General features: G+C 43.5%; 1 protein-coding gene across 3 annotated transcripts in view; it reads left to right on the top strand.

Annotated features, from left to right (window-relative positions):
* Positions 1-15,544, top strand: part of LOC308168366 (clathrin heavy chain 1-like) — a 51,906-nt gene that overhangs the window by 4,021 nt on the left and 32,341 nt on the right. For all 3 annotated transcript variants that reach the window (XM_080542929.1, XM_080542930.1, XM_080542928.1), the window contains exons 2-13: positions 3,991-4,198; positions 5,270-5,538; positions 6,070-6,231; positions 6,384-6,497; positions 6,635-6,808; positions 10,784-10,981; positions 12,606-12,806; positions 13,055-13,207; positions 13,316-13,438; positions 13,951-14,088; positions 14,574-14,738; positions 15,342-15,522. In XM_080542929.1, coding sequence (XP_080399055.1) covers positions 3,991-4,198; positions 5,270-5,538; positions 6,070-6,231; positions 6,384-6,497; positions 6,635-6,808; positions 10,784-10,981; positions 12,606-12,806; positions 13,055-13,207; positions 13,316-13,438; positions 13,951-14,088; positions 14,574-14,738; positions 15,342-15,522 — 2,086 coding nt within the window. The remainder of the gene's footprint in view (positions 1-3,990; positions 4,199-5,269; positions 5,539-6,069; positions 6,232-6,383; positions 6,498-6,634; positions 6,809-10,783; positions 10,982-12,605; positions 12,807-13,054; positions 13,208-13,315; positions 13,439-13,950; positions 14,089-14,573; positions 14,739-15,341; positions 15,523-15,544) is intronic.

The following is a 15,544-nucleotide window of genomic DNA, read 5'->3' as shown; positions in this document are numbered from 1 at the left end:
CATGCAGCGTTGCGTTACTGTAACGTTAGACACAGCACCGACATAAAAGCGATTTTTGGGTTAAGCTTGTTATAAATAAAAGGTCTATAATGCATTGTAATGACATTAAACTAAGACAATACGATGGTTATCATAATTTTTCAAATCTTTATTAATAAGTAATTACAGAGAAAGTAAAATGACATTTCCGCATTGAATAGAGCGACATAAGATTTCTGTAGATGATTCGCAATGCATCCTGGTATCAAGGGGTAGCGTACCGTTAGCCCTTCGAAGCTAGTGTGGTCCTGAAATCCCTCGAAACGAAGGGATAGTTAGCCCTCCCCCTTACCCCTAGCCCTCGATGAAATATGAATTGAGACAGCCCTCGCCCTAAACGTGAACGCGCAAATCGAGCCATAGGGGTGAAAACGAAGGGCTAGGGGTGAATTGGGATCGGGCCTAAGTCTTTACCATCATCCATCATCATCAGTCAGTGAAAGAACTACACTCACCGGCCACTTCATTAGGTACACCTTTTCAACTGCTCCTAAATCTATTAAGTCAATCACGTGTCAGCAACTCAATGCATTTAGGCATTTAGGCATGTAGACATTAGGGATGCTCCGATCTGGATTTTTGGGGCCGATACCGATCACCGATATTTTTCCTCAAGATCAACCGATACCGATACCGATTTTTTTAAAAATACATAACTGTAGGCCTACTGACTGGATAGCCTACATATTTTTTGCTTTTTAGACAAAAGTTTTGATCCATTAGGCACCAAGCAAACGCAGACCCATTTTTATGGCATAGTAAAAGTCTGGCCTATCACCCAGTTAGGGCCTGAAGCCCAAGTCAGTGATATGGCTGTATAAAAGACATCATAAACGTGGCCTTCATGGTTTACATACTGTTACATCCTCCTATGTTTTCTGTTCAGTTATCTGTCTTCCCCAGGAAAAAAAAAAAAAAAAAAAAAAAAAAAATCGGTTTTTGCGATCGGCCATTTTTGCCGATCACCGATCGAGTCATTTGGAGTGAAATCGGCCGATTTAAATCGGTGGCCGATAAATTGGAGCATCCCTAGTAGACATGGTGAATATGATCTGTTGAAGTTCAAACCAAGCATCAGAATGGGTGAAATGCCTTGTTGATGGCAGAGGTCAGAGGAGAATGGCCAGACTGGTTGGAGCTGATAGAATGGCAACTGTGACTCAAATAACCACTCGTTACAACCAAGGGATAAAGAAGGGAATCTAGTCTGAACGCACAGCATGTCGAACCTTGAAGCAGATGAGCTACTGCAGCAGAAGACCACACCGGGTGCCACTCCTGTCAGATAAGAACAGGAAACTGAGGCTACAATTTGCACGGGCCCACCGAAATTGGACAATAGAAGATTGGAAAAACGTTGCCTGGTAGAATTTGCCATTTAGCAGACGCTTTTAATCCAAAGCGATTTACAATTACAGGGACATTCCTCCTGGAGTAACTGAGGGCTAAGGGCCTCAAGGGCACACTAGTGGTGGCACAGGGATTAAAGTTCTCCGTCGCTACGACGGATTTCCGTCAATTTATTCCAAGTTGTGACGGATTTTACCTGGTGTAATATGATTTGTAGAGGCATACAATCTATTTTGATGTTGGTATTAGGTATATAAATGATATATAATAGCCTATATAGCCTACATATAGGCCTTTATTGGCTACAACTATGCGACAGTAACAGAGTAGTGAGAAGTAGGTGGACATGGTGCGTGGTGCTGAAATAGCCGACATGGTGTGTGGTTTGAAAAAAGTTACGCCAGCTCAGTAAATCATTCAAACTTAATGTTTACTTATAGGCTATGTGAATGTGACTGCACCACACATGTGAACAGTAACAAAGCAAATGCAGTTTAATTTCATGAAAAACATTGACAACAAAATCGGCGCAAAAAAAAGCTGAATCCGCTTAGCCTATATGCTCCTGAAACGACAGAGCAAACACGCTACATTACTATGGATAATAATTACAATGAGCCAATAGAAAAAATAATATTAGGCTATTTAAATCTCACTTAATGAGAAAACTGGCATCTCCCATCGGTCACTATTTGTTGGCTATCTGGTGATATGGACGTCTTTGAGTGTCTAGAAAAGCGCTATAAATATTTTTTTTATTTTTTTATTTGTTTTTCTGATTTCATCCCTTTTTCACCCAATTTGGTATCCAATTGCACCCAACCTAGCATCCAATTATCCCCTGCCTATTGCGTAGGATCCGCCGCACGACCCCGTGGCCGGCAGCCCCAGAGGAGATCGCCAGGCAGACTAGCTGTCTGGCTCCTCGAGCCCGACACCGTTACTCCAGCACCAGACTCTATTATTAATCTATTATTAGATTAGGCACATTTTCGTCATTGTGTGAAAATAATAATGGTACAGTCATGATACTCAAAACCACGGTTTAACCGTAAATCACAGTATTATTTGGAGACTGTCTATCTGTATCAAATATTGGAAACCACCCAAGCCTAGTGTGCGGGATATTTTCTTGGCACACTTTTGGGCCCCTTAGATAATAACAATTGAGCATCGTTTAAACGCCACAGCCTACCACTCATGGCTTTTGCACAATGCACTGGTTAGATGACGAGTTCTTAGTACTTGTACTCTGTCAATGACAATAAGGTTGAATCTTATCTAAAAAACAAACAAACAATGATTTAGGATAATAATACAAACAGAGATATCTGTTTTTGCAAAACAACCCCTAAATATGTTGTACAGTTCAATTGGGAATCATATTTAATTGGATCTGTAATTAGTAAACAATACTTGGATGTTATGAAATGTATTATCATAAATAATAAGGTGAACAGTACAACAAATAAAGTTTAAACTGATTCCGTTGTCGATGCAGTCTGGCACATAGATATTATATACGTATATATTATGGTCTGGCAGAGTTTTTCGTTGTTGTTGTTTTGTCGGGGGCGTTCCACTGACCATTTATAGGCAACTATGGGCATTAAAAGGGTGGGACAAGACGCTCGTTCACGTACGCAAAATGTAAAGTTCATTGTGATATATAAAAGGAAGCAAGCGTGAGACTTGCGTGCGCACCGGTTTATAAATCCGAATGTTAGTGTGCGTGAAGTGAACGTTCTTGCTTGTCTACGTACGCAATTTTACACCAGTTCTACGCAAAGCTTTGTAAATGAGGCCCCAGATCTCAATCCACTAGAGCACCTTTGGGATGTGGTGGAACGGGAGATTAGCATCATGGATGACGTGCAGGTGACAAATCTGCAGGCACTGCGTAATGCTATAATGTCAATATGGACCAAAATCTCTGAGGAATGTTTCCAGCACCTTGTTGAATATATGCCAGAAGAATTCAGGCAGTTCTGAAGGCAAAAGTGGGTCCAACCTGCTACTCCTAATGAAGTGGCTGGTGAGTGTATAAACTGTGTCTTGCTTGGCGGAGTAATTTTTTTGTTGATAAGGACATAGCCTCCGATTCCATCTGTCAATACCGTAGTATTACTAGGACTGGATAGAGGAGGATGCTAACACAGCGCTAGCTAACTAACTAACTAGCTAATCTAACTTAGTACGATATTGGGAAAAAATCACTTGACAGCCTACATGCATCTGTTTGAATTGAATAAGCTAGATAGTTATCTATCCATCACTCTTGATTTGAGCTTGGTTTATCTTAATATGCACACCAATAAGCTAGTCATTATCATTGAAAGCGACCTTTTATAAATGTTTATATAATATAGCTAGCTACATAACGAGATTAAAGTCAAAAGCATGCAAGCAATGTTACAGGCATACTGTATCCATTGGTTAAAGTAAATGGTTCAGGCTCGCTATCTGACATCATTAACTTATTTTTCTTCACTAGTATCTGGATCTATGATTCCAACTGTGTACTGTTGTTTTTCTTCACTAGTATCTGGATCTATGATTCCAACTGTGTACTGTTGTTATTCGTCCATCCTTTTGAACTAGCTCCAGAACCTGGGAATCAACCCGGCCAACATTGGTTTCAGCACCCTGACGATGGAGTCTGATAAGTTCATCTGTATACGAGAGAAGGTGGGCGAGCAGGCGCAGGTGGTGATCATCGACATGGCCGACCCCAACACGCCCATCCGCAGGCCCATCTCCGCTGACAGCGCCATCATGAACCCAGCCAGCAAAGTTATTGCCCTCAAAGGTAAGGCCTCCAACTCAGCATGAATACCAAACTGACCTCTGCAGAAAAGGATTCACCAAGACTGTCAGTATCAACTTAATGCACCTAAACGCCATTTATTATAGATTTAGTTCTTGCATTTGTCAGTCTAGACATATCACAATCTGCTTCACTTGTTAATGTCCTCAACAGGCCTATATTTCTATGTTGTTTTGTAAAACCCAGCCAGTTAAGTACTTGTAATTTGCTAAATAAAGTGTACATTTTAATAGTTTATTAACAATAAGTCAAATATATTTGTCAAACTGTCATACTATCATGAATGCTTTGTCTATTTTTGCTTGATTTTGCTCTTTTTTTCTTTTCTTACTGCTTTCTTATATGTTTGCAGATGGTGAGTTGAATTTTATATATCACAAGTTGTGGTTGTAATCCTGTTTGGACCGTGTTTGCACAGTATATGTTACATTGCATATTTGTTTAAATCACCAGTATTATGTTTTTCAGTGTTGAGTTAGGCTCACAGGAATAGGCTAGAGAGGTAGAGAATAGCAGGTTCTAAAGCCAAGCTCAAATACTCACTTTTGCAGATAGATAGAATGGGTGTGAATGCATCCCAATGCTTCTGGCCACTTCTTATACCCATCACATCTTTTTGTTTTCTGGTCTTATTTTGGCCTAATCTGCATTCAGACACAACCAATACCTACATCCGTCGTCAACCTATTTTGTCATGAGTCCTGTAATTCATGACAAAATCCTGGTTGAATCAACGCTATTTCCTTATGTCAACAAAAATACAAATGGGGGGGGGGGTTGGGGTGATCAGTTCAGCTGTCTTATGGCCTAAACTAAATGCAGGCCATATCACATTATTGGTTGTCTGTTGTTGATCATGCATTGCAACTACTGTCTTGTATGGTCATGTGGTGGTACTTGCACCAAACCATCACAACCAATATTTAGTGGAATTTGGTATTACCCTATTTTCATTTAATCTGATGTCTGTGTGTGGTAATTTGTAGTAGTCAGTAGTTAGTTATAAGGGAGTGCTAGACTAAGATTATCTAAACCTGCCTCTCTGAATTTCAGCTGCAAAAACACTCCAGATTTTCAACATTGAGATGAAGAGCAAGATGAAGGCCCACACCATGACTGATGATGTCACTTTCTGGAAATGGATCTCCCTCAACACTGTAGCGCTGGTCACAGACAACGCCGTCTACCATTGGAGTATGGAGAGAGACACACAGCCAGTCAAAGTCTTTGACCGACACTCCAGTCTTGCAGGCTGTCAAATCATCAACTACCGCACTGACGCCAAACAGAAATGGCTGCTCCTCATTGGAATTTCAGCACAGGTAGAGAAAAAGATGGAGAAAGTGATTTTATATTCTGTCAACTCTCGATAGTCTATACTGTATATGGGTCATTCCATAAATGAGGGGGCCAAAGTGCAAAAATGTATCCTGCAATGATAATAAATAAATGATAATAAATAAATAAGATGTCATGGAAGCGAGTGAGCAAGAGAAAGGGGGAGGGAGAGAGATAATGGTAGAAAGATAAAGAGACACCTAGGCCCAATCCCATTTCTTATTGTTACCCCTACCCAGTGGTTGAAATCCTCCCCTATGAAATGGAACAACATTTCAAGACCCTGATATGTCATCAGTGGTATGATAGAAAAGCATGTACGCTCGCCATTCATTCAGAACTTACACGCTAGTTACACGCTATCAATTGATCTTAGACGGTCCGCCTAAGACTTTTCACTGCAGGAAAGCCCTGCATTAATAGAATTGGAACATCATCTTGAGATGTTTACTTGCATTTCTGTACAATTGTAAACAGATAGTGCATCATCTGAGTACAGTATTTCCTGTCTCCAGCAAAACCGTGTGGTGGGGGCCATGCAGCTGTACTCCGTGGACAGGAAGGTGTCCCAGCCCATCGAGGGCCACGCGGCCGGGTTCGCCCAGTTCAAAATGGAGGGCAACACAGAGGAGTCCACCCTCTTCTGCTTCGCTGTGCGAGGCCAGGCTGGAGGAAAGGTATGACTCAGCCCAGCATGGAGATGTGAGGTAGCAGGGCTGTGAGGTAGAATAGGGAAACACAGCAAAAAAAAAATAGGTCATTTGACGAATGGGGAAAACAATTCTCTTGTTATATTTCCATTGAACGTGTCGTTGTGTGTCGCCTCTAGTTGCACATCATTGAAGTGGGGACCCCTCCGACCGGAAATCAACCGTTTCCAAAGAAAGCCGTGGACGTGTTCTTCCCTCCCGAAGCTCAGAATGACTTTCCTGTAGCCATGCAGGTACTCGAATCAGCTCAATCAGACATTCAAGTAGCCAAACCAGTTTTCTGCAGACATTCAGGCCCTTCACAGTAATACTGGTCACCGTACAGGTAGTGATGAAGCTCTGTCCCTGTCCTCTGTCCTCTGTCCTCTAGATCAGCTCCAAGCAGGATGTCGTCTTTCTCATCACTAAGTATGGCTACATCCACCTGTATGACCTGGAGACGGGTACCTGCATCTACATGAACAGGATCAGCGGGGAGACCATCTTTGTTACAGCGCCCCATGAGCCCACCGCTGGCATCATCGGCGTCAACAGGAAAGGACAGGTATGAGTCTCTAGTGTCCACAGGAAAGGACAGGTATGAGTCTCTAGTGTCCACAGGAAAGGACAGGTATGAGTCTCTAGTGTCCACAGGAAAGGACAGGTATGAGTCTCTAGTGTCCACAGGAAAGGACAGGTATGAGTCTCTAGTGTCCACAGGAAAGGACAGGTATGAGTCTCTAGTGTCCACAGGAAAGGACAGGTATGAGTCTCTAGTGTCCACAGGAAAGGACAGGTATGAGTCTCTAGTGTCCACAGGAAAGGACAGGTATGAGTCTCTAGTGTCCACAGGAAAGGACAGGTATGAGTCTCTAGTGTCCACAGGAAAGGACAGGTATGAGTCTCTAGTGTCCACAGGAAAGGACAGGTATGAGTAATTTTAATAATTTAATTTTGCCATTTAGCAGACGCTTTTATCCAAAGCGACTTACAGTTACGAATTACAGGGACATTCCCCTTGGAGTAACTGAGGGCTAAGTGCCTTACCCAAGGGCACACTAGTAGTGGTGTGGTTTCAGGCGGGATTTGAACTCACAACCTTCCGATCACAAGTCCAACTCACTATCCACTAGACCACCACTACCCCTCCACTAGACCACCACCACTGAGTCTCTAGTGTCCACAGGAAAGGACAGGTATGAGTCTCTAGTGTCCACAGGAAAGGACAGGTATGAGTCTCTAGTGTCCACAGGAAAGGACAGGTATGAGTCTCTAGTGTCCACAGGAAAGGACAGGTATGAGTCTCTAGTGTCCACAGGAAAGGACAGGTATGAGTCTCTAGTGTCCACAGGAAAGGACAAGTATGAGTCTCAGTATGTCAACAGGAGAACCTTCGGAAATGTGATGTTTCAATATGTTCAGTAATTAGAAGCTGTTGGGCTGGTCTATGAGTTTCCTGTACAAAACACAGAACCATCAAATATGCAGAAGGGTGGAAAGTTTATGGGCTACATATTGTCTATTGCTCCAGCTCCTCTTCTCAGCATTCAGATATACAGTACAGTGTTTAAGTGTTGGATTGAGAGCTCCATATAATGGCCTATATATGGCATTGTGAAAACAAGACTGTGTAGTAGGGGTGCAACGGTTCTCGGTTTTATATTGAACCGTACGGTTCGCCATCCACGGTTCAATACACTAGTGAATACACGGTACACAGTACCACAGTACCAATACACAGTACACGGTTCAATACACTAGTGAATACACGGTACACAGTACCACAGTACCAATACACAGTACACGGTTCAATACACTAGTGAATACACGGTACACAGTACCACAGTACCAATACACAGTACACGGTTCAATACACTAGTGAATACACGGTACACAGTACCAATACACAGTACACGGTTCAATACACTAGTGAACCGTGGCAGTTTTTCGGTTCATGCTGCGTTTCATTGAAAGTCGGAGGTGGAGTTTGTCTGGAACGCAGTTGCACCTTGTTCAAAAGTTTGTTCATGGCGACTGGAGTTGAGAACATGGCAACAGGTTTAGGGCTTTCACACCGGCAAAGAACCGTGCCGGTTCGCGTTCGCGTTCGGAAACCTCAGAACGTTGGCGCTGTCTGGCGAACGATACACTGTATGAACGCGGGCTCGTTCGCCAGACAGCGCCAACGTTCTGAGGTTTCCGAACGCAAACGCGAACCGGCACGGTTCTTTGCCGGTGTGAAAGCCTTAGTTGAGGAAGCCCCGGATTGCTACAAATCTGCGTTGTGGAGTCATTTCGGTTTTTGCTTCATGAGTGTCGTATATGCGCATATGGTCTACCTGTCAAGCCTAAAGTGCTTTCACTTTTACATTTGAAAGTGTTTTTTGTTTATATATATTTATATTTTTTATATAATACTTTTGAGCTGTGAGGAATATGATATGGTTGTGTAATTTGTCTATCCTCACGGGGGGCAGGGGGCAGTGTGATCTGGCATTCTTAGTGGGTAAGTGTGAATGGCCAAGATAACGCTAAACAATCACTAACACAACGAACAGGAGGAAAGAGAGGGACGGTAGCCGCAAGTGATGACGCTGGCTGTCCCCAGCTTGTTGATAAGAAGGTGCCAGAAGATAAATCTCACATTATTTTGCTTATAGAGCTAATGATGACAGCTAGCCGACCGAAATCACAAAGCCTATTTTTAAAAGATGTTCCAAGGCTATGCAGTCAAACGGAGGCAACATGTCAAATGAGCCACGCATCTTTCCTATAGGCATCATTAAAATATTAATGTCATTGAGATGAGACCTGGGTCTGTATTATGGGCAGATTACCGTATATAACCTTATATTTAGTATAATATTTAATGTAATGTAATGTAAAAATGGAGAGAATTATTTTGTGTTCACTCATTTGTTGTTCATCATAGTATACTAAATGTCAGCTATCAAATCACATTATGGATTCATTATTTAATAGGATATTATTTTACTTTGCCTGATGTTTTTTTGGTTACTGTGGTATCGTTTAAGAATCAAAATCGTGATACTCAAGCTGGCGTTGGTCTCATTTTGGCATCGTGACAATCCTAGCGTGTATTTATTTCCCTGTGACTTCAGTGTATTTGTGTCTGCCTACATGTGGATTTCTGAGCATTCCATCTGAAATGTCAAACTCTAGCGTGTGTATCTGTTAGTGTCCATCGGTGATGTAGCATGTTACCAGATGACCTTAGCTGAATTCATTCTTGTAAATAACGTGCTGCTGTAGCCCCTCCAGCAGAGAGCAGCATGTGACACACACAGTGGGAGGGCCTGCCGGGCGTCCTCGTGTCCTTGGCTCTCACACCCCGAGTCTGCCTCAACAATACGAGCGGATGTATCACACACAAACACTGCTCCCTGGGGTTAGGCGTCTGGGGATTTCAGGAACCTCATGAATCCACTTCTCAGAATGTAACGTCATGTAATGGAATTGTCTTAACTGTATTTTTGCACACAAGTGAACTCAAACATAGAAATTAGCTGAACAAAAAAGCTGTACCATTGCATTGGAAGTAATTGTTACGTACATATGTATGGTTTGAGTAGAACAATATGAAAACCTGCTCTTTCTAGGGGTGTAACGGTACACGTATTCCTATGCATGCGCATACACGCCACAGAGAGATGGCCAGTAGTTTAGCAGTTGTTATGGCGAACGCAAATAAACTAGAGCTTGAACTTGAAGTCTCCTGTTTGGGAAAATAACGGCTTCTCAGTTAACCACAATGACAATTGTCAAAGACAGGTGGATCGGACCAAAGCTATATGCCAGCATTGTTCAACTGTGGTGTGCCGCTGGCTGTGTATCGAACTTGCTCACTCATTTGAGACGGCATCATCCGAATGTGAAATTCACAGGTCCAAGAAAAGAAAAAAAACATCTGTCCAAGAAAGTTTGTGAGCCTAGGACTTTTTTTTTTTGTCCAGGCGGTTTTGGGCCTTTGTGGAACACTCTGAAACAGTTCCTCTCTAGATGCACATGCCCACATTACACTCTCCACAGCTTTGTGCTATGAATTACCATATTTTATTTTATTTTATATATATATAATATATAATAATAAATAATATTTGTTATTTATTTGAGAGAAGATATATTTTTATTTACTTTTCAGTGAATGTAACTTTATTATACAAGTACAGCACAGTTCAAATACAGTTAATTTTCTAAATGCTGCACCTTAATGGATATTTATTTTATTTATTTTAGAGAATATTTATTTTGATTTACTTTTCAGTACATTTGTCATACTTTTTTATTAGTAGGTTGCAGCAGTATTGGCGGGCTGTTTTTATTTCAGAAAGAAAGACTATTGTGTGTTCAGTAAACATTGTTTAATTAATTAATTATTTTTATTTTTATAAAGCAATGTTATGGATCATTTTTATCCTGCTGTACCAAAAGATTTTTGTGTACCGTTACACTCCTAGCTCTTTCTCATATCAAGTCCCGTCAGTGTTTGTATTCATGTGTACAAATGCTTTTCTCCTAGGTGTTGTCAGTGTGTGTAGAAGAGGAGAACATCATCCCCTACATCACCAACGTGCTACAGAACCCAGACCTGGCCCTGCGCATGGCCGTCCGCAACAACCTGGCGGGGGCTGAGGAGCTGTTCGCCCGCAAGTTCAACACTCTGTTCGCAGCAGGGAACTACTCCGAGGCTGCCAAGGTGGCTGCCAACGCACCCAAGGTACTGCCAATGCACCAACATCTAGCCCAATCACTAGCCCAAGCCATCCATTACTCGCCCAATCGACATTGTGCAAGTGTTTACTAGTACATTTTTGAGAAATACATTTGCTTGGTTTGAATTGTATAAAAGAGGATGGCGTAGGGCTCGGCTACGTAGGGCTAGGCTATGCTAGGCTAGGCTAGGCTACACGGCGCCGGATTTGGCTGAAACAGCGATGATTTGATATCGTTTGCTCCTCACGGCTACACGACTCCGCCAAATTCGACAGCTGAGACGGCGACGATATGAAAACTCTGTGAGGGCGTTTCCATATCGTATTTGGAGTCGTGTGGTCGGCCATACGGAAGCGTGTGTTTAAAACGATGGGGTAGAGTCACTGGATAAAAGCGTTTATAAATAAAGTTTGATTGATTGATATACGTATATGCGCATTGCGCTACAGATTAATTTCTCACACGACAAACATGTGATGCATGTTCCAGTTTTATTCTTTGAACAACAGAATAGCAAACGTTAAGTTACACAGATTAATAACGTATGAAACTCAAGAAACTCTCCTTTATTCTCATCCAGCGAAGATATGCAGCCATATTGTCATTACAACTGAAATAAACCTAACATAAACCGCCTCCAGGGGTGGTTTAAATATAATTGCTAATCCAGGTTTAAACTAGGTTTAAAATTACTGGTGCAACAGACTTGATTTAAACCAGGTTTAAACCTGGATTAGCAGAGGCTTAGATTTAAACCAGGATTAAATTAAACTCGGTTTAAGATAGGATTAAAGTTTGGTGCAACAGGATTAGTAGATAAGCCTTGATTTAAACCGGTTTAAAATTTAAACCAGGTTGGTGCAACCCAGCCTAAGAGTTTAGGATTTTACGACATTACGATTTACGATATTTACGGTATACCAATGTCACATTCTAACAATGAGAAACGAACAGCGCAAATCCTGGGTTCTCATTGGCTGGACTGACACACCCTCTCTCTCTGCCCCCCCGTAGGGCATCCTCCGTACACCAGACACCATTCACCCTCTCTCTCTGCCCCCCTGTAGGGCATCCTCCGTACCCCAGACACCATTCACCCTCTCTCTCTGCCCCCCTGTAGGGCATCCTCCGTACCCCAGACACCCTCTCTCTCTCTCTCTGCCCCCCTGTAGGGCATCCTCCGTACCCCAGACACCCTCTCTCTCTCTGCCCCCCCGTAGGGCATCCTCCGTACCCCAGACACCATTCTCTCTCTCTGCCCCCCTGTAGGGCATCCTCCGTACACCAGACACCATTCTCTCTCTCTGCCCCCCTGTAGGGCATCCTCCGTACCCCAGACACCATTCTCTCTCTCTGCCCCCCTGTAGGGCATCCTCCGTACACCAGACACCATTCTCTCTCTCTGCCCCCCTGTAGGGCATCCTCCGTACACCAGACACCCTCTCTCTCTCTCTCTGCCCCCCTGTAGGGCATCCTCCGTACCCCAGACACCCTCTCTCTCTCTCTCTGCCCCCCTGTAGGGCATCCTCCGTACACCAGACACCATTCTCTCTCTCTGCCCCCCTGTAGGGCATCCTCCGTACACCAGACACCATTCTCTCTCTCTCTCTCTCTCTGCCCCCCTGTAGGGCATCCTCCGTACCCCAGACACCATCCGGCGGTTCCAGAGCGTGCCGGCCCAGCCGGGCCAGACCTCCCCTCTGCTGCAGTACTTTGGCATCCTGCTGGACCAGGGCCAGCTCAACAAGTTTGAGTCCCTGGAGCTCTGCAGACCCGTCCTGCAGCAGGGCCGCAAGCAGCTGCTGGAGAAGTGGCTGAAAGAGGACAAGGTAACCATGGGAACCATGACTGTGATGTCAACCTGATTCTGTGTAGCACCCATGTTGGTGAGTTGTATTTGGTGTTGATCAGAAAGCTCAGATCATTGTATTGATGTAGAAGTCCATGAAAAGAGACACATCACATTAAAAAAACATCTTGAGGTTTAAAGTCTCATGATTATTGGTCTATGGTCCTAAATCTACTTTTATTTTGAAAGATTTTTTTGCATTTTCTCAATGTGTTTTCCTGTGTGTAGCTGGAGTGTTCTGAGGAGCTGGGAGACTTGGTGAAGTCTGTGGACCCCACCCTGGCCCTCAGCGTCTACCTCAGAGCCAACATCCCCAACAAGGTGATCCAGTGTTTTGCTGAGACCGGACAGTTCCAGAAAATTGTCCTCTATGCCAAAAAGGTTTGTGGTGTTCATGAAGGAATCCTCTACTCTGGCTCCTGTGGAGTACTGAGGAAAGGATGATATCCGGTTTGGAAAGAGGTTTTGTTTCCCTTGTTCCTTGTGTAGGTGGGCTACACTCCAGACTGGATCTTCCTGCTTAGGAATGTGATGCGGATCAGTCCAGAACAGGGTCTTCAGTTCTCCCAGATGCTGGTGCAGGATGAGGAGCCCCTGGCTGACATCACACAGGTCAGAGAGCAAAGTGCCGTTGACATTTATAATTTAAAAAAGCTTTATGGTAATATTTTATTTTACAGCCCCTTTTTCAGCTGTTATTTAGTAAGAAACTGGTAACCGGTTTCTGGTACTTTCCTCAATAAATTCAGCACAATCGGTAACTACCTGAATCTAAATGCCACATAGTTGTGCTGGAGTCAGTGAATAGTGAGTGTAATTAATATCCAATGGACCTATCGCTAATCACAGCAAAAGTAAAAAAAACTCAGACAAACAACCCGCTAATATCTGATGTTGAAAAGCTTCTAAACAAAATATTCTTGTCATCTTTAAAAAAAAAACATGTCTATTACTTGCTGTGGTAAATCAGAAATTTGCCAACTCCCGCCATTGTAAGTCATTGAATGTCATTCAGTCACGGTCGCTCAGTCATGTTTTATGTGACGTTTGCCTCTGCAGATCACTATTATATATCCAGTAGGAGACTGTGACTGTAGCTGATGTGTCTTTCTCTCCCTGTGCAGATCGTGGATGTGTTTATGGAGTATAACCTGATCCAGCAGTGTACCTCCTTCCTGCTGGACGCACTAAAGAACAACAGGCCCATGGAGGGCCCCCTCCAGACACGCCTGCTGGAGATGAACCTTGTACACGCACCTCAGGTACAAGTCACACACACATCCAAACACTCGCTTTAACGGTGCTTTTCTACTGAGGCCTAAAGTCTCAGACTCCATTTCTTTCCGTCTCGGAGAAAGGCAAAAAAAATTAAAAAAATCCCATGGCCCCAAGGTCCTACCTTGACCTGTGACCTTGGGGAGATTGTTGGGACTCGGGGCGGGGTTTGGGTTCAGACGTGCAATGTCTACTGTGCCCTCCCATTGTTTGGCTAGGCTAGTCTATTGGACTGCTACTTTTTTTTAAAGGCATGTTAACGGTTAGTTACTTTGATTTGATGTCACATTCAGAAGCACGTATATCCACTGGTAAGTTTGCACAACTGCAGGTTTCATTTCATGGGAAATGATGACTGGCCCACCTGGCTGAGTTTGGGGGTAATCTTAACAGAATTTTTGCCACACAAACACACATTCTCATCTCGCCACCTCATGTCATGATGTGAGTTGTTGGGTGTGTTCTTTCACAGGTTGCCGACGCCATCCTGGGCAACCAGATGTTCACCCACTATGACCGCCCCCACGTGGCCCAGCTGTGTGAGAAGGCCGGCCTCCTGCAGAGGGCGCTGGAGCACTACACCGACCTGTACGACATCAAACGCGCCGTGGTGCACACACACCTGCTCAACCCTGAGGTACAGTACCCAACACACCACCGTGTACAGCAGCATCTGTTTGGAAGGGGGAAACGCAGCTCGTCACGGGTGATTTGAAATCATTTCACTGTAGTGAGTGTTGTATCGAGCTGTCTCCCAACTCCACGTGGACCGGTCAGCTGTTTATTTAAGCAATATCACACGAGAGGGAGTGTGTTATACTGAATATCACAGGAGAGGGAGTGTGTTATACTGAATATCACAGGAGAGGGAGTGTGTTATACTGAATATCAAATTATTATTATTATATATAGACAACAGATTATGATTTGTTTGTGTATTGAATCATTTATTTTGTCTCCGTCAACAAAAAAAAATTCCGCAACTGGACTGTTGCCTAGTAACCTGAACACAAACATCTGCAGGCTAGCTACTTTGTATTAACGGTCATTTCGGAGTGATGCATATAGTTAAAAGTCCCAGTGCTGTTATACTGTATATATAATGCCTCTTGTCCAATCAAATTACTTGGTCGGAACTAACTGTTGTATAAGTACTGTTTGAAAACCAGTACCGTGTGTGTATCGTCTCTGGTCATCTGTGCACTGACTATGTGTATATCTGTATGACCTTTCTCTGCAGTGGCTGGTGAACTTCTTTGGCTCTCTGTCAGTGGAGGACTCTCTGGAGTGTCTGCGGGCCATGCTGTCTGCCAACATCCGCCAGAACCTGCAGATCTGCGTCCAGGTGGCCTCCAAGTACCACGAGCAGCTCTCCACACAGTCCCTCACAGAGCTCTTTGAGTCCTTCAAGAGCTTTGAGGGTAAGCTGGCCTTCCACCTGTT

This window comes from Nansenia antarctica (genome assembly GCF_963989245.1).
Source record: "Nansenia antarctica genome assembly, chromosome: 12".
Classification (NCBI taxonomy): domain Eukaryota; kingdom Metazoa; phylum Chordata; class Actinopteri; order Argentiniformes; family Microstomatidae; genus Nansenia; species Nansenia antarctica.
The sequence above is the reverse complement of the archived record's forward strand: the minus strand, read 5'-3'. Positions and strand labels throughout refer to the sequence as shown.